The sequence below is a fragment of the Mustelus asterias genome, chromosome 1 (assembly GCF_964213995.1).
Source record: "Mustelus asterias chromosome 1, sMusAst1.hap1.1, whole genome shotgun sequence".
Taxonomy (NCBI): domain Eukaryota; kingdom Metazoa; phylum Chordata; class Chondrichthyes; order Carcharhiniformes; family Triakidae; genus Mustelus; species Mustelus asterias.
Window position 1 is genome coordinate 70,236,862 of NC_135801.1, and position 24,818 is coordinate 70,261,679.

The 24,818-nt window shown below is 42.4% G+C and overlaps 1 protein-coding gene across 1 annotated transcript in view; it reads right to left on the reverse strand.

Annotated features, from left to right (window-relative positions):
- LOC144507749 (5'-3' DNA helicase ZGRF1-like) overlaps positions 1 to 24,312 on the reverse strand; it is an 85,529-nt gene extending 61,217 nt beyond the window's left edge. The window contains 8 exon segments of the mRNA XM_078235057.1: positions 3,787 to 3,879; positions 10,590 to 10,669; positions 15,982 to 16,071; positions 16,158 to 17,658; positions 17,785 to 17,970; positions 18,124 to 18,183; positions 23,954 to 24,034; positions 24,292 to 24,312. Of these exon segments, the coding sequence (XP_078091183.1) occupies positions 3,787 to 3,879; positions 10,590 to 10,669; positions 15,982 to 16,071; positions 16,158 to 17,658; positions 17,785 to 17,970; positions 18,124 to 18,183; positions 23,954 to 24,034; positions 24,292 to 24,312 (2,112 nt within the window).
- Positions 24,313 to 24,818: the final 506 nt, after the last annotated feature.

Here is a 24,818-nt window from a genome sequence, read left to right on the forward strand (position 1 = left end):
TGAGGAGAGGTTGGAGAAACGTGGTTTGTTCTCACTGGAACGACGGGGGTTGAGGGGCGAACTGATAGAAGTCTACAAGATTATGAGAGGCATGGACAGAGTGGATAGTCAGAAGCTTTTGCCCAGGGTGGAAGAGTCAATTACTAGGGGGCATAGGTTTAAGGTGTGAGGGGCAAGGTTTAAAGGAGATGTACGAGGCAGATTTTTTCCACAGAGAGTAGTGGGTGCCTGGAACTCGTTGCCGGGGGAGGTAGTGGCTTTTAAGAGGCGTCTTGACAAGTACATGAATAGGGTGGGAATAGAGGGATATGGTCCCCGGAAGGGTAGGGGGTTTTAGTTAAGTCGGGCAGCATGGTCGGTGCAGGCTTGGAGGGCTGAAGGGTCTGTTCCTGTGCTGTAATTTTCTTTGTTCTTTGTTCTCCCTTTTTTGTTGAAATAGGAATTCCAGGCCCAATAATGATTACCTGGTCTGGTGTCTATTACATTTACAATAATTGTATATATCTCAAATTAATTTAACCTTGTGAAAGTCCAACTGTGCCTATTCAAATTTAGAGGATGAACCAAAAGAACTCAGTTGGTCAGGAACGTTTGTTGGTAAAACGGGCTTCACTGGGATTGGAAAAAATAAATAAAAGCTGTTTATCAAGACAACAAAGTTGAAGAGAGGAAGAATTTAACATGGATATGCTTAGCCATATGTATACAAATAGAAATATATACTTAAACAGAGATGAATATTAATTAAAGAAAAGAAAAACCTTGATCATCTTCAGCCGTGACACACATGTCCTCCGCAAAATTAAAATTTGTTTTCTTATCAATTGGTGAATCTGAAATCTTTTTCAAGTTGTGCACACATAAGTCTGTATAATTATGTGCACTTTACTGAGAAACACTGCATTTGAAAACTCAGTCGCTCTCATCTTAACTTTACCTGAAACAATGCAGTCAGCGCCGAATTCCTCACTAAAGGTGGTGATACAAAACTGGCATCTGTAGTGAGGCTTCCTGGAACTTGATGGAAAGGATCAAAGCGTTCTTCAAATTCTAACTCTTCCTGAGAGGCCCTGACTACTGTGTCACTGGATGCAGAGCCCTTCACCTGGTACCCACTAAATTCAGCTGCCTGCACAAACATGTCAAACCTTTCAGAAATTTACCAAATACCAGATCAATTGTATGATTTTAAGAGTATTTTCTCTAAATCAGTTGAGGTTTATCAAACAACAAAAACAAACTGCATGAATTAGCTTCTGCGATATTCTAAATTTTAAAAGCACAGAAAAATAACATGAAACCTTTTTGATATCAAAGGAGTGACTATGAAATTGTCAAGGCACGAAAAACCCATGGGTGGGATTTTACGGCCTCGCTCGTCCCAAAACCATAAAATCCTGCCTGAGGTCAATGGACCTTGCCATTGTCCATCCCTCGCCTGCTCCGATTGCCGTGGCAGGCGGGATGGTAAAATTCCAGCTCATGTGTCTGAACCTTAATTCAAAGTCTTTGTTTTAGTTGTAGGTCCCAGTTAGGACACCTGTTTGGTGCTGCAGTTGGCCTTCTTGCCCCTGAACCAAGGAAAGGGAAAGAGAAAAACAGCCAATAAATCTAGAGTCCTTTGTTGAAAAGTGTGAATTTGGACATCAGATGAGAAAATATTGATTGAAATAGCCCACTATTTACCCATCACTCGTGCGTTCATTAACCTCAGTCCCACCGCCAATGCCTCAATTTTAAAATTCCCATCCTGGTGTTTTGAATTCCTAAAGGGCCTTGCCCTTCGCTTTCTCTGTAACCTCATCCGGTCCTACGATCCTTCAAGGTTTTTGCCTTCCTCTATTTCTGGCTTCCTGTGCAATTTAATCTCTCTATCTTTGGCATCCATGCCTTCAGATACCAAAGCCTTAATATCTGGAATTACCTCCTTAAAGTCTCCTGCCTCACTACCTTGCTCTGCTCCTTCAAGGAGATCCACAAAGCCTACCTCTTCAACCAAGCTCTCAGTCATCTATTTTTTTTTAATTTCCATACGTTGCTCGATGCCAAACTTTGATCGATGAAGCTACTGTAAAATGTTTTGGGATGTTTTACTACATTAAAGGTGCTACGTAAATACAAGTTGTTGTTGTTGCCGATATTAACCCTTGTCCATGATGAATAGTTTTTTTGGGTATGACCTGCTGAAACCGCCCCCCCCCTACAAAAAATTTACTTCACTCGATAAACAGCGATCACACCAAGGCTTTTCATCACACCAATCCATCAACGGAAAGGAAATTTGGGAGAGGTGTATAATGTGTGGCCAATATCACCAAAAATTGATAGAGGAGGAAAGGCAAAAAATAGACCAGAATCAATTAAAGGATGTCCACTTGTTGAAGGTACCAGGACTTTCTGGCATGTATGAGAAATTACAGCTAAATATAAGTAGGTCCTTTCCAAAACGGAGGTAAAGAGTTACATGGAAAATAAGACTTTTTCTACCTTAATTTATTGTGTAATGCAAGATTTTACTTTAGTGCACTTTTCTTTACACTTGTTATACATTTGAGTCTTGTCTCAGTTATTATCTCAGAGAGATGTGCTGGTCAGTCCTGCAAGCAGTATGAAATACCCTAACTTCAGGAATGTCATTATACAGCTCAATATTTAACTTAAGTAGTATAACAACTTGCATTTATACAATGCCTTGAATGGAGTAAAATATGAGCTAAAGATGTAACAAGACAATCTACTTTATAATCTAAACTGGTTATTTGTGTCTTTTTCAATAATTTCGACGGTGGGCCTAGTGTAATGAGGTCGGACATAAATCATTAAGGTGCTTTATTTCTCAAATGGCAATTGAACATAGAAACCTAACAGTGCAGAAGGAGGCCATTCGGCCCATCGAGTCTGCACCGACAACAATCTCACCCCAGGCTCTATACCCACAACCACACATTTATCCAGCTAATCCCTCTAACCTACACATTCCGGGACACTAAGGGGCAATTTAGCATGGTTAATCAACCTAACCCGCACATCTTTGGGCTGCGGGAGGAAAGCGGAGCACCTGGAGGAAACCCATGCAGACACGGGGAGAATGTGCAAACTCCACACAGACAGTGACCCAAGCCGAAAATCAAACCCAGGTCCCTGGAGTTGAGAGGCAGCAGTGCTAATCACTGTGCCATCATACCACCCATACAGAGTAATAGATGTAATCAGACTTAATTCAATTTATTTCCAGTTATTAGCATAAAATAATATGCTATGCTTCTCTAAATAATGGGTTACCTTGCTAGATTTAAACAAGTTAACTTCTAATTACACTCCTGCATTTTAATCTTCTGCATCTGACAACCTCCTGCCCTAGAAAGCACGTTCAAATCCTAACTGACAATGGACCCAATTTTAACACACTCAAGAGTTAAAAATCAGGCATCAAGTGTGTCAATGGGTGGAATTTTACGGCCACGCTTGTCCCGAAACCGTAAAATCCTGCCCAGGGTCAACGGACCTTCCCATTCTCCACCCCTCGCCCACTCTGATTCCCGTGGTGGGCAGTGCGGTAAAATTCCAGCCATTATCTTTCATTTTAAGCTCCTACGTACACATTCTGAGGAAAGGGTCAATGCCAAGCAACCTCAGCCGATGACCTGCTGAAAAACTGAGCATTTATTGATTACCAAATTAATAAATGTTTTCAGACTTTAATATTTTAACAGGATTAAAGATTTTCAAGGATATTTGGTTTCAGCTTTTAACATAAAAAATAAATATGAAATATTATTGTTTTACCTGTAGTGCTCGGAGTGGTCTGTCTGATGCAGTAACTTTTTCAAGCCAGTTGCTATCTACATGTTCTTCAAATGTTTCAGTGCATCCTGCAGCCTGTTTTAAGTTTGCAGAAGGAAACAGAAAACATTTTATACAACTAATTTACCTTATGTTTGGCAAGGGCAGTACTATCCAATATATTAGTCACCATCATATGCAGCTCATTGCATTTCTGATCAGCAAGTAAAACAAGAATTAAACACATTGTCATTGGCCATGTGACCTCAAAACTCATATTAGCACAGAGCACATATGTGAACTTTAACTTTTTTGAATGTTTATTGGTAAAAATGCTAACACGAAAAGAACGAGTGTGCACATTTTTTGATTGTTGTGAGTGCTTTATGTCCCTGGTTGTTAAATGGTGGTTAAAAAGTTTCTGGGAAGATTTGCACGTGTAAAGTATATTATCTGTATTCTGTGAAAATATGTGAGGCGTTTGCTGACAAAATTAATGCACATGGCTAAAATGGTGTCTGTGTCACCATAGTCACATCTGTGGATAGTCAGTAATTTCTGATGTTCAACACTGGGCTAGGATATGGGGCGAATCATGAAAAATCTGCAGGATATTATTACAGTACAAAGCAATAAGGTTGACTCTCAACTGCCCACTGAAATGGCCTAGCAAGCCACTCAGTTGTATCAATCGCTACACCACCAGCTTCTCAAGGGCAACTAGGGATGGGCAATAAATGCTGGCCAGCCAGCGATGCCCATGTCCCACGAATAAATAATAAAATAAATTTCAATTACGTATGTTTATCTTAAATATCATTTTATTTTACATGAAAGAAAGGAGGAAGGGAGGAAGGAAGGAAAGGAAAAGAAGAAAAGAAGGAAGAAAGAAATTCTCTTAAAATTACTGAGGCACAATACATTATTTTGGTTGTCAACACCCATGCAAATTGTTATAGATTTTCTCTTATCCTTATTTCAGTCTCCTCACACCAGGTGCCATTCCCCGAGCTGAGGGAATTAGCAGGTATCCAATCTTCCAAGCTTTAACATTGTTCAGAAGCAGGTCAGTAGAATCACCTCCAATTTACTGCCTTTGAGGAGAAATCAGATGAGTGCTACTCAACGTCTTGTCAAAGCCATGTACCAGAATAATAAGTTACCATTTGAGAAAAATAGGAGGCTATGCCCATTAATTTCCACTCCATTACATGGTTAGCTGCTGCTCAGATATGTTGAAATCATCTGTTCTCAAAATTTGATCACTTGCATGGGAAAAACGCAGTGACGAAACAGTTCAGTGAAATTTATTCTTTAAGTGAGTTCTAATTTTAAAAATACACCAGATTTTCTCTGCACCTTTAACATTACCTTCTTACTTCGATTCATTCAAGTAGGCTCAATGACAGCTTCATATAAAAAAACAGATTTGGAACAAACCATATTTATAGAAATTTTAATTTAACAATAGGATTTATGTTGACTGCTCCTGCTTCCCAAATACACACAATAACATTAAAATTACTGAACAACATTTAGATATTGTATCAATGGCTATCAGAGAAAAGAGGAAAGATACATTAGTGCAGTACGATTACTTTTTTTAAAGTTAGGTATGAAAAGTGATCGTGTAGCTCAGGGGTTAACCAATGAATTCAAATCACACTGAGGTCTTTTTTCACCCTTCAATTCCTTGCCCTCGCCCATCCCCCAGACTCGCCTCGGCATGCCTCGTTGTCATCCGGTGGCGGAGGTCCCCAGTAGAGGTCCCTCAATGGAGGAGTTCACCCTTGAACAAGCGAGGACCTGGGGTGGAGGGGGTTGCACGCAGCAGTTTCATACAACCATAGGTTGCAACGGTTCATGGACTCCCAAGGTGCCTGCCCATTCTGCGGCCTTGTGGAGTCCATGGACCATGCGTACATAGGTTGCTTTAGGCTGCACTCCCCTTTCAGTTACTGAAAAAAAACTTCTGTTGCAGTTTGCACTTCAGCCCTATGCTCCTGACCTACAGGCACCCCGTGCGGAGAGGAGCAGGGAAGGAGGAGGAGGACCTCTTCATGAACCTGCTCATGGGCTTGGCCAAACTTGTCATCAACAGGTCCTGGTAGTGTCTGGCCCGCCTGTCTGCCCCTCTATCGCGGCTACATTGTGACCTGGTGTCCCAGGAGAGGGAGCGTGCAGTGTCTATTGGCACTATCAAGGCCTTCCATGCCCATTGGGCACCACATGGATGGGGTGCCTTATTGACCCCTTAAAACATTAAAGTATAATGTGATTAAAGTTACATTTGTGATTTTTTATTTAAGGCAGTTTCCCTTTAAGGGGCCACCCCTTTTACTTTGTCCCTCAGTTTGTTTACTTTGGTTTAAGTGCTTCTTGACAAAATAGTTGGGCAAAGTAGATGAAGCTTTAATTTGAATCTGGCCCACAATATTCATTATCAGAGAGTGTTTTGTATTGATAATCGGTGCAGAAGGTGTATAGATGTTAATGGTTCATTCCTGATGTCACTTGTCAGTCCTCCACTTTATCAGTAAAAATCTTTCACCCAAAACTGCCAAACAAAACCAAAAATACTTTTAAAAGGCCAAAGGCAAACTTAAATGCAACTTCACAACTCCCTGAAAAGTCCTCAAGATATGCCTTCCAAAACTAAATATTTATTAACCATTTCCATTTTGTCAGTTCACTTGTCCTCAAACACTCCTGGCGATTCACCACCAGAGGGCTCTCTATTCTATGCAACAACTCGTAGCATAGGGATAGCCCTAATGGAAAGCTGAGAAATTTCCCCAGGTCCACCACATTCTGTTGCTGTATTTTGGACTGGAACATTTCTTGTCAGCACACATTCAGCAAAGCAGCAGCAGCTCTTCCAAGCCAATAATTTTAATACTGACAGTTGCCTCAAATTTTAAAAAACGTTAAGTAAAATTTTACCTTTTTTTCTTTAAATTTCATTTTAAATAGAAAACACAAAACAATCTTTAATCCTATTTTCTCCCTTTGTCTTCTGAAGTTAATAGATTTCAAGGATACAAACAGCTCTCCATCATCCTGACCATGAGACCACCTTGGACAGTAGGTCATTTGACAGCACAAAATGTGGGGTTAGAGTGGAGGGGAGGGGCCTGGGTGAGATGCCCTGTTGCAGTATTTTCACAGTAACTTCACTGCAGTGTAAGCCTACTTGTGACACTAACAAGTAAACTCAAAACTGTTGGAGAGCCGGTGCAGACTTGATGGGCCGAATGGCCTTCTGCAATGTAGGGATTTGATGATTCTGAGACATTGTAGCCGAGTTCTGTCATATTAGTCACATTTTTTGACAAAGATTAGTAGACAGCAATCAGGAACAGTCCTATCTTTTGTTTTCTCTATTTTCCAAGTACACAGACACCAAGGTCAATTGCAGCATTCCAATCACGCCCATAAATAAAAGGCAACCAATTCAACAGAATGGGAATCTGGGACATTCTGGTCTATGTGTCCTTTACCTGCTACACTATCCGGAATGCTTGGAAGAAATTATTAAACAAAGAACAAAGAAAATTACAGCACAGGAACAGGCCCTTCGGCCCTCCAAGCCTGCAATTTAAATGGATATTTTAACATTCATTCAAGGGATGTGAGCAAAACTGCTAAGGCTAGCATTTATTGCCCTTCCCTAATTGCCCTCGAGAAGGTGATGATGAGCCGCCTTCTTGACAATAACTGAGTGGCTTGCTGGGTCATTTCAGAGGATGGTTAAGAGTCAGTCAAATTGCTGTGGTTCTGGACCCATATATAGGTCAGACTGGGTGAGATGGCAAACTTCTTTCCCAAGGGGTATTCAGATGGGCTTTTATGACAATCTGGTGGTTTAATGATCGCCCTTCCTGATAATAGCTTCTTACTCCAAATGCTATTTAATTAAATTTAAATCCTGCAGCTACCATGGTTGGAACTGGACTTATGTTTCTGAATCATTCATCCATGCCCCTGGTTTACTAATCCAGTAACATAACCAGTATGCTATCGTGCTCCATCTAAGAAAATTATGAATTCCCCGTTAGTAATTGTACTGCCTGGTATGGTATTAACCCATACAGACTAGGAAATATGCTGGTTTGGTCTCTAGTTTATGCATAATTGCAATTTCAGGTCTCTTATAGCTCAGCACTATATCACTTGGTGAATGTACCAAATGGACTATCAGGGGCTCAATAATGTCACTTGTGGATTGTGTTGCTTAATCTGTTTCCCCAGTGCAAAATTGCTTAACTCAAATAAACTGATAAACCAAAAATTTTAAACCATCAAATTCCCACTTTATAATCTTGGACCATAACTTCCTTGCAATCTGCAGTGGATTGCCATTCCATATCGACTTACCTGTGCCTAAATTCTAAAGCGTCTGTATTGCCTGACTTTCCTGACTCAGGCATCAAAGCTTGTCCTTGGCTCCAGTGGAGCAAAAGAGGACATGTGTCCTTTTTTTTTACAGACTAGGTACCGTAAAGTAGGTGAATTTAAAGGTCCCATTAAAAATAACAGACCAGGGAGAAGGCAAGTTTCTACGGTAAGTGAATGAGATGCAGGGGTGTTAGCAGGTGGATTTGGACATCAGTGGTGGGTGTAGTTCGACATCAGTGGGGGGGGGGGAGGTGAAGTTGGACATCAGGAAGCACGGTGGCATAGTGGTTAGCACTATGCTTAATCATTCATCCATGCCCCTGGTTTACTAATCCAGTAACATAACCAGTATGCTATCGTGCTCCATCTAAGAAAATTATGAATTCCCCGTTAGTAATTGTACTGCCTGGTATATCATTATGTCATAAGGTTCGATTCCCGGCTCGGGTCACTGTCTGTGTGGAGTTTGCACATTCTCCTCGTGTCTGCGTGGGTTTTCTCCGGGTGCTCCGGTTTCCTCCCACAGTCCAAAGATGTGCGGGTTAGGTTGATTGGCCAGGTTAAAAATTGGCCCTTAGAATCCTAAAATGCGTAGGTTAGAGGGATTAGTGGGTAAAATACGTGGGGGTAGGGCCTGGGTGGGATTGTGGTCGGTGCAGACTCGATGGGCCGAATGGCCTCCTTCTGCACTGTAGGGTTTCTATGATTTCTATGACACTGCTGCTTCACAGCGCCAGGGACCCGGGTTCGATTCCCGGCCTCAGGTCACTGTCTGTGTGGAGTTTGCACATTCTCCTCGTGTTTGCGTGGGTTTCCTCCGGGTGCTTCGGTTTTCTCCCACAGTCCAAAGATGTCTGAGTTAGGTGGATTGGCCATGCTAAATTGCCCCTTAGTGTCAGGGGGATTAGCAGGGTAAATCCAGTTCACAGGGATAGGGCCTGGGTGGGATTGTGGTCGGTGCAGACTCGAAGGGCCAAATGGCCTCCTTCTGCACTGTAGGGATTCTATGAAGACTGGGAACCGGACATCAGGGATGGGGGGTTGGGAAGAGAGGGGGATGTCAGACACCCAGCGCGCAGGTCAGGGTGTGTGGGGCCAGGCTGAATCAAGGAAAGGGGTGCTTAGTTTTGGTGGGGAATGTGTGTGTGTGTGTGTGGGGGTGGGGGGGGGGTCCAGGGGTGTGTTGTGGGGGAGCCGTGTAGGAGTGTCCCATGCAGAGCTCAGTCTGGGTCTTAAAAACAGTTACTCTGAAGTTAAAAATGCTTTTATTTCTTCTAACTCTTTCAGAGTAATTATGAGTGTAAAACTGGCAGAACCATCCAAAGTTAGCTATTTAAATTACTTTGTCAGATGCTTCCTCCCAGCGCAGCACAATTGTTCAGGAGAAGTTAGCCCTTCCAAATATTGCTGGGTAAACACTATATTCTAAATTATATACAAAGAAATTGGGTGCATTAAATGGAAGCATATTCTTTAGTCACCACCTACAGTTTAGTAAGAGTCTTTAACGCAGCTTGGCAGACTGGTATGCTACACACACTGTCCCTTCACTAAGTCGACAAACATCCAAGAGGAGTTCCCCAGTGCATAATTGGGGAACCCCCATATCCGGCGCAGAGCAGCCAAGAAGTCATGGGCTATTATTTGCATTAAATAATCCAAATCACTGAATAATTTAAACTATTTATTGCAAAAATGACTTGTAAATGATCAAAGGTAGACAAAAATTAAAATTAGGCAGAGTATAGTGTGTCATGGCTGAAAAGGGGTTTATGTACCAGGTCTATGGAAAAATATGATTTATGAGCCCAGAAAAATAAGGTTTTCTTATATGCTGGATCGACTCATACGCTCTGATTAATAGTATTATGGTTAATTTAAGATTTTTGTTTTTGTTTACAGTGGGGTCGTAGTGCCCCTTTCAAATGGGGCATTAATTGGTTCCAGATGCCACAAAAGGGATATAGATTGTATCATAGAATCCCTGCCGTGCAGAAGGAAGCCATTCGGCCCATCGAGCCTACACCGCCAACAATCTCACCATAACCCCACGTATTTGCCCTGCTAATCCCCCTGACACAAAGGAGCAATTTAGGATACCCAATCAACCTAACCCGCACATCTTTAGAGTGTGGGAGAAAACCGGAACACCCAGAAGAAACCCACGCAGACAAAGGGAAAACATGCAAACGCCCACACAGTCACCCGAGGCCGGAATTGAACCCAGGTCCCTGGCACTGTAACGCAGCAGTGCTAACCACTGAAACGGCCCATTGAAAAGGCAGCTGTTGGGTTTGGAGGTGCATGTTTGTAATGTGTCTCTGTTAATAAATGATTATAGGTGTATAAAGATTATGTTCCAATTCTATCCTTCACAGGCTGGCTATCTACAATGTAGATTACTGTACCTTAGCTAGAGCACAGCTGTTCTCTGTGGATGAATTCCTCAGAGCAGAAAAAGATTGTTCAGTTTCATACATTCTCAGAGCTAAGAGACAAACAGATGTCAGCAATTACTAAGATAACAGTCATTCCAATGTCTGATTGTCATTGTAGCAATAAATAGATGTGTTTCATGAAAAGAATCAAAATACACAAATTTCACTCCAAGATACTGAACCTCTGGTGTTAGACCAAACATGATGTGGAGATGCCGGCGTTGGACTGGGGTAAACACAGTAAGAAGTCTCACAACACCAGGTTAAAGCCCAACAGGTTTATTTGGTAGCAAAAGCCACTAGCTTTCGGAGCACTGCTCCTTCGTCAGGTAAGTGGGAGTTCTATTCACAAACAGGACATGTAAAGATATGCCCTGTTTGTGAACAGAACTCCCACTTATCTCATGAAGGAGCAGCGCTCTGAAAGCTAGTGGCTTTTGCTACCAAATAAACCTGTTGGACTTTAACCTGGTGTTGTTAGACTTCTTACTGTGTTAGACCAAACAGCCACCATAGTTACAAAGATTTTTACAATATAGAATTTCAAAACATTTGTTTCCAAAAATAATTTATTCACACAAAATTACACTCACTGCAATGGAAAATATAAGACACATAATATGATGAAGAGTACAATTTGGGAAAATGTTAATTTGTTGACTTTGGCAGGTAGAATAGAAAATTAATATCCAGGTCAGAGATTGTATCACAGTGTCAGAGAGGAGGTTTGATGAGGACTTATCTGTTGAGGTAGTATGGGCGGAGATTAGAAATAGGAGAGGAGAGGTCACCCTGTTGGGAGTCTTTTATAGACCTCCTAAAAGTTCTAGAGAGGTTGAGGAAAGGATTGCGGAGTCAATCCTGCTTAGGAGTGAAAGTAATAGGGCAATTGTTATGGGGGATTTTAACTTGACTAATATTGACTGGAATTGTTATAGCTCTAGCTCGTTAGAGGGGTCAGTTTTTGTTCAAAGCGTGCAGGAAGGTTTTTTGACTCAGTATGTAGACAGGCCAACTAGAGGTGAGGCTATATTGGATCTGGTGCTGGGAAATGAGCCAGACCAGGTGCTAGACTTGGAAGTTGGTGTGCATTTTGGTGATAGTGACCACAATTCGGTTACGTTCACCTTAGTGATGGAAAGGGATAGGCATGAACCTCGGGCCAGTGGTTTTAGCTGGGGGAAGGGTAATTATGAGGCTATTAGGAGAGAATTAGGAAACATAGGTTGGACTAGGAGTTTACAGGGACTGGGAACGTCCGACATGTGGAGTTTTTTCAAGGAGCAGCTACTGCGAGTCTGTGATAGGTATGTCCCTGTCAGGCAAGGAGGAATTGGTAGGGCTAGGGAACCGTGGTGCACCAAAAAAGTTTCTTTGTTGGTTAAAAAGAAAAAGGAGGCTTATGTTCGGATGAGACGTGAGCACTCGGGTAGTGCACTAGAAAGCTTTAGATTGGCTAAGAGGGAGTTGAAGAGCGAGCTTAGAAGGGCTAAAAGGGGACATGAGAAGACTTTGGCGGATAGGGTTAAAGAGAATCCTAAGGCGTTCTATAGGTATGTCAAGAACAGAAGGTTGGTTAGGGCAAGTTTAGGGCCAGTTATAGATGGCAGAGGGAAGTTATGTGTGGAACCGGAGGAGATTGGTGAAGCATTGAACCAATATTTCTCTTCGGTGTTCACGCAAGGGGACATGAATATAGCTGAGGAGGACACTGGGTTGCAGGGGAGTAGAATAGACAGTATTACAGTTGATAAGGAGGATGTGCAGGATATTCTGGAGGGTCTGAAAATAGATAAATCCCCTGGTCCGGATGGGATTTATCCAAGGATTCTCTGGGAGGCAAGAGAAGTGATTGCAGAGCCTCTGGCTCTGATCTTCAGGTCGTCGTTGGCCTCTGGTATAGTACCAGAAGATTGGAGGTTAGCGAATGTTGTCCCATTGTTTAAGAAGGGGAACAGAGACTTCCCCGGGAATTATAGACCGGTGAGTCTCACTTCTGTTGTCGGCAAGATGTTGGAAAAAATTATAAGGGATAGGATTTATAGTTATTTGGAGAGTAATGAATTGATAGGTGATAGTCAGCATGGTTTTGTGGCAGGTAGGTCGTGCCTTACTAACCTTATTGAGTTTTTTGAGAAAGTGACCAAGGAGGTGGATGGGGGCAAGGCAGTGGACGTGGTATATATGGATTTTAGTAAGGCGTTTGATAAGGTTCACCATGGTAGGCTTCTGCAGAAAATGCAGATGTATGGGATTGGGGGTGATCTAGGAAATTGGATCAGGAATTGGCTAGCGGATAGGAAACAGAGGGTGGTGGTTGATAGTAAATATTCATCATGGAGTGCGGTTACAAGTGGTGTACCTCAGGGATCTGTTTTGGGGCCACTGCTGTTTGTAATATTTATTAATGATCTGGATGAGGGTATAGTTGGGTGGATTAGCAAATTTGCTGATGACACCAAAGTCGGTGGTGTGGTAGACAGTGAGGAAGGGTGTCGTAGTTTGCAGGAAGACTTAGACAGGTTGCAAAGTTGGGCCGAGAGGTGGCGGATGGAGTTTAATGCGGAGAAGTGTGAGGTAATTCACTTTGGTAGGAATAACAGATGTGTTGAGTATAGGGCTAACGGGAGGACTTTGAATAGTGTGGAGGAGCAGAGGGATCTAGGTGTATGTGTGCATAGATCCCTGAAAGTTGGGAATCAAGTAGATAAGGTTGTTAAGAAGGCATATGGTGTCTTGGCGTTTATTGGTAGGGGGATTGAATTTAGGAGTCGTAGCGTTATGTTGCAACTGTACACAACTCTGGTGCGGCCGCACTTGGAGTACTGTGTGCAGTTCTGGTCCCCACATTACAGGAAGGATGTGGAGGCTTTGGAGAGGGTGCAGAGGAGGTTTACCAGGATGTTGCCTGGTATGGAGGGGAGATCCTATGAGGAGAGGCTGAGGGATTTGGGATTGTTTTCGCTGGAAAGGCGGCGGCTAAGAGGGGATCTTATTGAAACATATAAGATGATTAGAGGTTTAGATAGGGTGGATAGTGATAGCCTTTTTCCTCTGATGGAGAAATCCAGCACGAGGGGGCATGGCTTTAAATTGAGGGGGGGTAGTTATAGAACCGATGTCAGGGGTAGGTTCTTTACCCAGAGGGTGGTGAGGGATTGGAATGCCCTGCCAGCATCAGTTGTAAATGCGCCTAGTTTGGGGGCGTTTAAGAGATCCGTAGATAGGTTCATGGACGAAAAGAAATTGGTTTAGGTTGGAGGGTCACAGTTTTTTTTTTAACTGGTCGGTGCAACATCGTGGGCCGAAGGGCCTGTTCTGCGCTGTAATGTTCTATGTTCTATGTTCTATAACTCAAAAGGAGAGAGATTACAAAACTCTGTGGTACAGAGGGATCATGCTGTCCAGGTACACAGGGATCAGGCTGTCCACGTACTCAGGGATTAGGCTGTCCAGGTACACAGGGATTAGGCTGTCCAGGTACACAGGGATTAGGCTGCCCAGGTACACAGGGATTAGGCTGTCCAGGTACACAGGGATTAGGCTGCCCAGGTACTCAGGGATTAGGCTGTCCAGGTACACAGGGATTAGGCTGCCCAGGTACACAGGGATTAGGCTGCCCAGGTACACAGGGATCAGGCTGTCCCACTACATGAATCACAAAAAGTTAGTATGCAGGTACAGCAAATGATTAGGAAGACAAATTGAAGGTTGTTGTTTATTGCAAAGGGAATGGAATATAAATGTAGAGATGTTTTGATAGTTATACAGGGCAGTGGTGAGACAACATCTAGAATACTGTGTACAATTTTGGTCTCCTTACTTAAGGATATAACTGTGACAGAAGCAGTTCAGAGAAGGTTAACTTGACTGATTCCTAAAGTTAAATTTCAGCCATGATGTTCTCTGTCATTACCGTACAGGTTGAATATTTCCATGTTTGGACATCCAAACTGAATAGCCACCATCACTTTGCGCAAGTGATGGTAAAATGGCAAGAATCCAGCAGAATGGTCCCAGTGCCAATTTCCCATACTAAATCTGGTGTAACGGGAATGCCTTACAGCTCCAATAATATGGCATGAGCATCTTTTGGTGTAGAAGAATTAGGACATCAGAAAATGACACCAACATATGGTGTTAGCTCCTCATACCTCATTAGTATTGGTGTCAATCACAACTTGTATATTTTCACATACTTCTCCAAGTAATCATATCCTACATAATAAATTTCAGAGTGCTGGACCAGGGAAGTAAAGCTGTGTGAAACTCATCAGATTCACAGGCGCCTTTTCTCACCTAATCCAACAGTACTCTGTGCAATTACAAACTGCTGGTGATGATCACACATGGGGTGAGATGGGACCTAAACATGTTGGGAACACCAGGATTCTGAGGTCAGTCTCCAAGTTAAAATTTAAGGCCCCCCTGTCCACTCCCCACCCCCTCCCAAATGGGCATCGGGCCACCCCCCCCATGAAGATTGGGACCCCTCATCGGACAAGGGGAATGCCCCCCAAACCCCCACGCGCAGAAGGGGAACCCTCCCCCACCGATGGAGGAAGGTAAACCCTTGTAAAAGCTCCCAGCATGTGCCCTCTTGACACTGCCAAGGTGCAAGCTCAGCCTTGTCCCTCAACCCTGGGACCTACAAGCACCTCCGTGCCCCTGGTGTCACAACTGATTTTCGCTTTTGAAATCAGGTTCACACCCTTTGATCATGTCACCAGCAGTGTTGGGGGAAGGGGAGGGGCTCACAAGATTTTTAGTGGCCATTATGGGATTTGCACCCGCAGCAAAAGAGCCGCTACATTGCAGCCTGCTGCTTTTTTCAAATAAAAGCTATGTTCCACTATCTTTGTTTCCTGTAGCTTAAAGTTATGGGCAACCATTATGCAGCTTTTCAAAGTTTCATATCTGCATCATACACATACTCTTCTTATAAAACTCACATATACACATAATCATCATACATACTCACACATACAGTCATCATATGTACACTCACATGTATACATATTCATCATATGTATACTCACACTCACATATACATAATTTGTTCACTTATATGTACACATACTAATCATACACACACTCACATATATACATACTCATCGTCCATATACTCCCTTATACACATACTAATTGTACATACACTTTCTTATTTACGTACTCCCGCATACACACTCATATGTACACTTAAATATACACATATTCATCATATGTACACTCACATATACACATAATCATATCTACACTCATATACACATATCATATGTTCGCATACTCATCATATAAACACTCACATATACGTGAAACACATCATTTCTATTATTTAGTCGAATTTGTTTCAATTTCTCACCTCTGCCTGCATTGCAATCTATAGAACTATAGTCTGGATTGTGGCCCAAATTGTAAAAGTGTTTTGAAAAAGCATTCTTGAAAATCATGCCTTAAAACGTAATGGAAAGATCAGTTAGTAATCACAAGACATTTCACAGAATAACATCTCAATAAATTACCAATTAAAACTCTTACACCCAAAGGTTCCTTCCGGCCTATCATTTTGTTGTTCTGGACACCTATTAATTGCAGCATCTTTGAAAAGTTTTTGTACATTTAGCTTTTCTAAGCTTTCAACAGCAGTGCCATGTTCAGATAAAGATTTCAGCAGCGCAATGGTATCCGTCTGGGCAGGAAGACAAGAATACTCATCAGCATTTGTTCTGCCTTCTTTTAGTTCCAATGCAGGTATCTCTCGAGCAACCAAAGGGTGTTCCTCTGATAAAGATTCAGCACTTGGGACAGCTTGGGGTTTAATTTCAGTTTGACCCTTTCCGTGTAAATTCTGATCTGAATCCGCTTCTTCAGTAACAAGTAATTGAGCTTCCAATTCTACTTGGTTGGGTTGATGGACATCTTTACATAAGGAAGGAACATTAATGGGTTTTGAGGAGGAGTTATTGATGTTCAATGATGTTTGTGGTAACATTTCAATTTCACTTTCGTACAAATCATTCATCCCCATTTCATCCAGATTAAATTCACCAAGCAGATCAAAGTTTACATCAGTAAAATTGTTCATATCCACTATGTCTGATTCTACTGGCACAACAGATTTTTTGGAATGCTCATTATCAGCAAGAGAAAACAACCTCCTAGATGGACTACCTGTTTTGACAGCACGTTCTTTTGCTTTGCAAACACTATTGTCTAATGTTTCTTCAACAGTAGTAGTTATGCAAGCCCCCCGAGTTATAGCTTGTACATTTGTTGCTGGAATAATTGAATCTTCCTTCTCCTCACACTGCTGTTGGGCTGCTTGAATATTTTGGGAAGAACCTCCTCCACCTAAACTTTTAGGCAAATTCGCCTTCAAACTATGATCAGTTGGGGAAGTAGGCAATTCTGTACTACAATGCTCTATCAATCTAGAATCTGTCTTTTCGACAAGGTAGTCATCATGAGGATCAACACAGCTTTCCCATTGTTGGTCAGTGACATTATCTGCGACAGAAGTACTGCCACAATCAACCAGCGGCTGCCGTGGATCCAGTTCAAAGGTTTCTAAAACATGGCCACTGGACACTGTTTTTGTGTCAAGTAGTGCTAAAATCTGAGCTTTGCTCCTTTTATTCTCACGTATTAAGTTAGTATGGGAACAAACTCCTGGACTGGAAGTTGGTACGGTAGGCTGAGATATTTCTTCATTGTAATCTCCATAAATAAATCTGGTATCTGTCGCCATTTCTTGATAGTGCCTCAAATCTTTAGAATGATTCTGTGTCGGTGTAGGCGGTAATGCTAAGCTGGGTGCATTTTCTCTTGAGGGCTCTTTCCTGTATGTACAAGAGGAATCTTCAGAAACAGGAACGGAGCAAGTTAATGTTTCCTTTGTGCATGTTGTAGAAAAAAGTGGTGAAGTAACATGAAACTGAGCAAGTGAAAAGCTTGGCTTCTGGGATTTAGTCATTGCACACGTTGCATCATTCTCCTCTGTTGTTGGTTTCCTTGGTATCTCCCGTGGTCCTTGGAAGCCCTGTAACATTGACATGAAAGACAATTACAATACATACCCAACATAATAAATCATAACTATGTGGATGTTTAAATGCATCCAAAGCACATTTAACAATTACAAAACTACATCAATATCATTACGTACAGTGTGTTTCCTTTTTAGACCCACAGGCAAGTGGCATCGAGTCAGATTTGCAGGCAATATATTAGATATGACAAGTTTTGTAGCCTCCTTCTGACCAGAGCAATTGGCATCCTCATTCTTAGATGTCTTTTCTTCTTCCACAGTAATCAAATATCGATCACTTTCAAAGTCACTGCCTGGTTGTATCTACCAATACAGAAAATATTACTCAATACTAAAACCATTAACGCAATAACACTGATTATTTTTGAAAGAGAAAGTAAATTAAATGCATGCTCTTATTCCATTAATACAACACATTCATAATGGAAGAAAAAATATTCAATAAATATACATTACTTCTTCAAATTTGGCATATAGGTGGTCCAGACAGATGCCTTTATCATCATACAAAGTTGCCTAAAAGTTAACAAGAGAAAAAGTTGAAACTCTCTTTGCCCTCCAAAGTTCTCATTTCAACACAGGGTTGGAGAAATGATAAAACAATAATTCAGCCAAAGAACACAAATAGAAGTAAACCAGGAAAACAAAGAAAGCTTCGATTGAAGATACTGAGGTATTTATTGCTAACATCATGTACCACATACAATTGCAATACTGCATATTTGTTTTGAGCTTTCAGCATGTGTCAGGAACTCAAGGAATCTTGAAACCATAATCTCGGAACTGCAATCCTATCAGATTATTGCTCATGTAAGAAGATCATATTCTGATGAAGATCAAAATATTGACCCATCTTTTTTCTTTCAAATGCAGAAGGATTTTTTTTATTTCAGTACTATATATATTGGCTATATGATAAACATATATATATCATATGCAGATATAGAGATGTATGTTTAATGTATAGAGATGTATATTTAATCATAAACAGCATGCGTCTCAATCAACTATTCCTCACTTAACATTGATTCAGTCAACATTTCATTACATTATTAGTTGCACAAATCGGGAACATATGTTCTTTTAATGTTGTGACTTGCTATTACGTTGTTTGCCATTTAACTGGATTGATTAAATCAGCCTCACTCTTCATTTTGAATTCAGTGGTCAGGAATTTTAAAAGTACAATATTTAAGCATCAGTGGATAACAGATTATGTTATGTTTATGAAGTAAAGGGAAGGAACTTTCTCCAAAATAAACCAAGGGATAAATAACAAACAGCAAGTCCAATAATAAAATTAATCTAAACTGACAACCTAAGAACAATTTCATTTCAAAACTGTCTCTCTCTCTCCTTGCTGCTCTCTCGGTTCTTCCAATCCCCTTCTCAGTCACTTTCTCTCTCTGTCTGGAGTACTCACTTTCTGCAATCTCTTTTTCCACCCAATTTTATCCTAACATCCTGTCCTGCATTCTGTTCACTAGCCCTGTATTTAATGATTCTATTCTCACTGTCAATTTATTCATAGAATCCCTACAGAACAGGAGGCCATTTGTCCCGTCGAGTCTGCACCGACCACAATCCCACCCATGCTCTATTCCCATAATCCCACTTATTTACCTTGCTAATCCCCCTGATACTAGGGTCAATTTACCATGGCCAATCAACCTAACACGCACATCGTTGGACTGTGGGAGGAAACAAGAGCACCCAGAAGAAACCCATGCAGACACGGGGAGAATGTACAGACTCCACACAGACAGTGACCCAAGATGAGAATCGAACCCGGGTCCCTTGCACTGTGAGGCAGCAGTGCTAATCACTGCGCCACCGTGCCGCAAGCTGAAACCTCAGTGAATACTTCAAATGTCTAACAGAACCAAACCAGAACCAAACCAGAAAATGTTACAGCGGTACTCAGGCAGGATAGATTAGGGAGCTTGTCTACAGAGGCCCTATGGGTGGAGCTGAGAAACAGGAAAGGTATGACCACATTAATGGGCTTGTATTATAGACCACCCAATAGTCAGCGAGAATTGGAGGAGCAAATCAGCGGAGAGATAGCTGACAACTGCAGGAAACACAAAGTTGTGATAGTAGGGGATTTTAATTTTCCACATATAGATTCGGACTCGCATACTGTTAAAGGTTTAGACGGGGTAGAGTTTGTAAAATGTGGTCAGGAGAATTTTCTACATCAGTATATAGAGGTGCCAACTAGAGAGGATGCGATATTGGATCTCCTATTGGGAAATGAGTTAGGGCAGGTGATGGATGTGAGTGTGAGGGAACACTTTGGATCCAGTGATTATAATGCCATTAGTTTCAACCTGATCGTGGATAAGGATAGATCTGGTCCTCGGGTTGAAGTTCTGAACTGGAAAAAGGCCAAAATTGATGAAATGAGAAGGGATCTGGGAAGTGTGGATTGGCACAGGCTGTTCTCTGGTAAGGATGTAAATGGAAAGTGGGAGGCCTTCAAAGGAGAAATTTTGAGAGTGCAGAGTTTGTATGTTCCTGTCAGGATTAAAGGCAAAGTAAATAGGAATAAGGAACCTTGGTTCTCGAGGGAGATTGTAACACTGATTAAGAGGAAGAGAGAGTTGTATGAAATGTACAGGCAGCAAGGAACACATCAGATGCTCGAGGAGTATAAAAAGTGCAAGAAGCTACTTAAGAGGGAAATCAGGAGGGCTAAAAGAAGACATGAGGTTGCTTTGGCAGACAGAGTGAAGGAAAATCCAAAGAGCTTCTATAGGTATGTTAGGAGCAAAAGGATAGTGAGGGATAAAATTGGTCCTCTTGAAGACCAGAGTGGTACACTGTGTATGGAACCAAAAGAGATGGGGGAGATACTAAATGGTTCCTTTGCATCCGTATTTACTGAGGAAACGGGCATGGAGTCTACGGAAATAGGGCAAACTGGTAGGGAGGTCATGGAACCTTTACAGATTAAAGGGGAGGAGGTGCTCGCTGTCTTGAGGCAAATCAGAGTGGGTAAATCCCCAGGACCGGACAGGGTATTCCCACGGACCTTGAGGGAAGCTAGTGTTGAACTTGCAGGGGCCCTGGCAGACATATTTAAAATGTCAGTATTCACGGGGGAGGTGCCGGATGATTGGAGGGTGGCTTATGTTGTTCCGTTGTTTAAAAAAGGTTCCAAAAGAAATCCGGGAAATTATCGGCCAGTAAGTTTGACGTCGGTGGTGGGCAAGTTATTGGAAGGTGTGATAAGGGATAGGATCTACAAATATTTGGATAGACAGGGACTTATTAGGGAGAGTCAACATGGCTTTGTGCGTGGTAGGTCATGTTTGACCAATCTATTAGAGTTTTTCGAGGAGGTTACCAGGAAAGTGGATGAAGGGAAGGCGGTGGATGTTGTCTACCTGGATTTCAGCAAGGCCTTTGACAAGGTCCCTCATGGGAGGTTAGTTAGGAAGGTTCAGTCGCTAGGTATACATGGGGAGGTAGTAAATTGGATAAGACACTGGCTCAATGGAAGAAGCCAGAGAGTGGTTGTGGAGGATTGCTTCTCTGAGTGGAGGCCTGTGACTGGTGGTGTGCCGCAGGGATCAGTGTTGGGTCCATTGTTGTTTGTCATCTATATCAATGATCTGGATGATAATGTGGTCAATTGGATCAGCAAGTTTGCTGATGATACAAAGATTGGAGGTGTAGTGGACAGTGAGGAAGGTTTTCAAAGCTTGCAGAGGGATTTGGACCAACTCGAAAAATGGGCTGAAAAATGGCAAATGGAATTTAATGCAGACAAGTGTGAGATATTGCACTTTGGAAGGACAAATCAAAGTAGAACGTACAGGGTAAATGGTAGGACTCTGAAGAGTGCAGTTGAACAGAGGGATCTGGGAATACAGGTACAGAATTCCCTAAAAGTGACGTCACAGGTGGATAGGGTCGTAAAGAGTGCCTTTGGTACATTGGCCTTTATAAATCGGAGTATCGAGTATAAAAGTTGGAGTGTTATGGTAAGGTTATATAAGGCATTGGTGAGGCCGAATTTGGAGTATTGTGTACAGTTTTGGTCACCTAGTTACAGGAAGGATGTAAATAAGATTGAAAGAGTGCAGAGAAGGTTCACAAGGATGTTGCCGGGACTTGAGAAGCTGAGTTACAGAGAGAGATTGAATAGGTTGGGACTTTATTCCCTAGAGCGTAGAAGATTGAGGGGAGATTTGATAGAGGTGTATAAGATTTTGATGGGTATAGATAGAGTGAATGCAAGCAGGCTTTTTCCGCTGAGGCTAGGGGAGAAAAAAACCAGAGGGCATGGTTTAAGGGTGAAAGGAGAAAAGTTTAAAGGGAATATTAGGGGGGGCTTCTTCACGCAGAGAGTGGTGGGAGTGTGGAATGAGCTGCCAGATAAAGTGGTAAATGCGGGGTCACTTTTAACATTTAAGAAAAACTTGGACGGGTTCATGGATGAAAGGGGTGTGGAGGGATATGGTCCAAGTGCAGGTCAGTGGGACTAGGCATAAAATGGTTCGGCACAGACAAGAAGGGCCAAAAGGCCTGTTTCTGAGCTGTAATTTTCTATGGTTCTATGGTTCAGTTTATGCACTCATTCTTATGGGAAAATCAGATATGCTTAACGATGTTTTGCCTGAAGTTGCACTTCTCGAGAACACAACTACAACATTACGTGAGACCTCAGATAATAATGGCATAGATCCCAAAGTTAATGGGGGTGATTCTCCCAGCCCGCTGCACTGCTTTTGTCGGGGACTCGAGTGGAGGCTGTTCCATGGGCTCCCCGCTGGGCGCCACGGCTTCCGCGAGTCTCCAGCAGCCAGATTTCCGGCGCCGTCAGCTCCACGACCATTGCTGGAGCGGAGCTGAAAAATTTATTTAAATGCGCATTAGAATCTGTTTTTGATATCATTAGCAGGCCCGAGACTGAAATCCCCAGGCCCGCCAGCCCCTGCCCCCTGCCCACCCCCCCCCACCTTCCCGCCCCCAACCGCTCCCTACCCACCGCCCCCAACCACCAGGAGTGTTTCTCTCCAGTGGGGTTTACTATAGCTGGCGGCCCAATCCCGCTGGAGTGAAGGGAGGCCATCGAGGCGCCAGGAGGGGAGGGTGGGTACCCCCTGAGCATTGCAATCTTGGAAAGGCCTGCCTGGGCCCCCTGGCACTGTGTGTCAATGTCCACTGGGTGCATTGGGTAAAGAGAAGGGGGCAGGGCCTGATGGGGTGGGGTTTCTGGGGGGGGGGGGTCCAGCTGCCACCCTGCAATTGGCAGAGGGAGGGAGATCAGCGATCAGGGCTGGCCATCAGCACGGGGGTCCGGGGGGGTGAGGGGGGGTGAGGGGGGTGATGAGGACTGCCAGTGGGTTGGTGGGGCTTGAGACATCAAGGTGGGCTGAGGGCAGAGGGGTCCGAGGGTAGCCCAGGCATATTCAAGGGGCCAGCAATCGGGATGTGAGGGGGTCAGAGGGCCAGCAATGTGAGGCCGGGGGCTGGCCAGCTGAAAAAAAAGCGTGATTCACTCCAGTTTTTACACAAATTTGACAATTAGAATTTTCTTTGGGAGAATCGCCCCCAACATCTCCGATTTGATTCACCTGTGTTAAGCGATCTCAGCTGAAATGGCAGCTCAAACACTGGCTTTATTTCACGCTGAAGGGATCAAGGGATTTGGAGAGAAAGCGGAAGTGGGATACTGAAAGTGCATAATCAGCCATGATCATATTGAATGATGGTGCAGGCTCGAAGGGCCAAATGGCCGACTCCTGCACCAATTTTCTATGTTCTTGTTCTAATAAATAAACTTTAAATTTAATGACTGCTATCCACCAATGCCTGCTGGAAGAGTTTGGATGTGAACACTGAGTCTTACAGGCAATGCTCCTGTGCTGAAAAATCCTACCAGCACACAGAAAGAATGTTTATTTGGGTGAAGCAACGTAGGGTTGGCAGCCCCACTCCCACCCCGGCCCCAACTCGGAATTGTAACTCTGCAGAGTTGGTGCTTTCAGGAGGGACAATAGGGAAGGCAAGGAAGAGCAAATAATAAAGGAAGAAGGAAAACCACAGTATACTGCCAATTCAATAATATTTTTAATAAGGAAAGAATGCTTTATTTCTATAAAACTTTGAATCCAAGTCATCAGTAACTATAAAATTTCCAATATATTAGTCCACACAGCACTAAAATAAAATGCCCAGAAATGAAATTAAACTAACATAACTAAACATTCCTTGCATTTACAAAAGTTACACCTCATAGGTTGTGTAATATTTTGTTACTCGCTAACCAAACCTTATTTCCAGAGGCACTGGTCTTTAAAACACCATCATGCCATTTCTTTGCTTTTTTTGTTTTTTGATTTGTATACAGCACCTGAAATTGAAGAAACAAAACAAAGATTGACGGTGATGGATGTTCCTCATAGCAGTCAAACTATGTAACAGAGGCGAACATTTCACAATTGAAACCAACATGCAAGTCTAAGGCAATAGTGGGAAGCTTTAGAAGCTAGTCTGTAAAATAAATATTGCAATTGGTGTTTCATCTGTAAAAGATACTTTTAAAGTAAACTTAAAAATGAATTCAACTCATCAAATGAACAAAAAGCAAGTAAAATTAGGTTTACTTACAACAAACTCACGACAAGACATTTTATTTTGTCTTTTCCAATAACCAGGTCACTTGCAGCACGGTTTAATTCATAGGTTAATCATATCTGCTGTAAATAAACAAAACAGGAATGTTGTGTGCATACGTGCAACAATTATTTTATTAAAGGTTGACTAATGTCAGGTGTAAAACAGACAATCACATGTGTGAAATTAACTTTTTATGTTTAAGAAAAGTAAATACTTGATATGGGACATACTGCAGATTGTGACTTGTAAGTTGATCGTTGAAGCTTCAAAAAATCCTTCCAAAATTGCGGTTGAGTGATACGCTAAGGATAAAATGGGAACCACCCAGTGTGGGTGTAGGTTTACAGTCGCTGGGTCAAAAATCCAAGAACTCCCTCCCTGAAATCCCTGTGGAATGCAGCTGTTCAAGAAAGTAGCTCAGCACCACCATCTCAAGGGCAATTAGGGATGGGCAATAAATACTGGCCAATGCAGCGACGCTCACACCCCGTGAATGAATCAAGAAAATAATGTTTAAT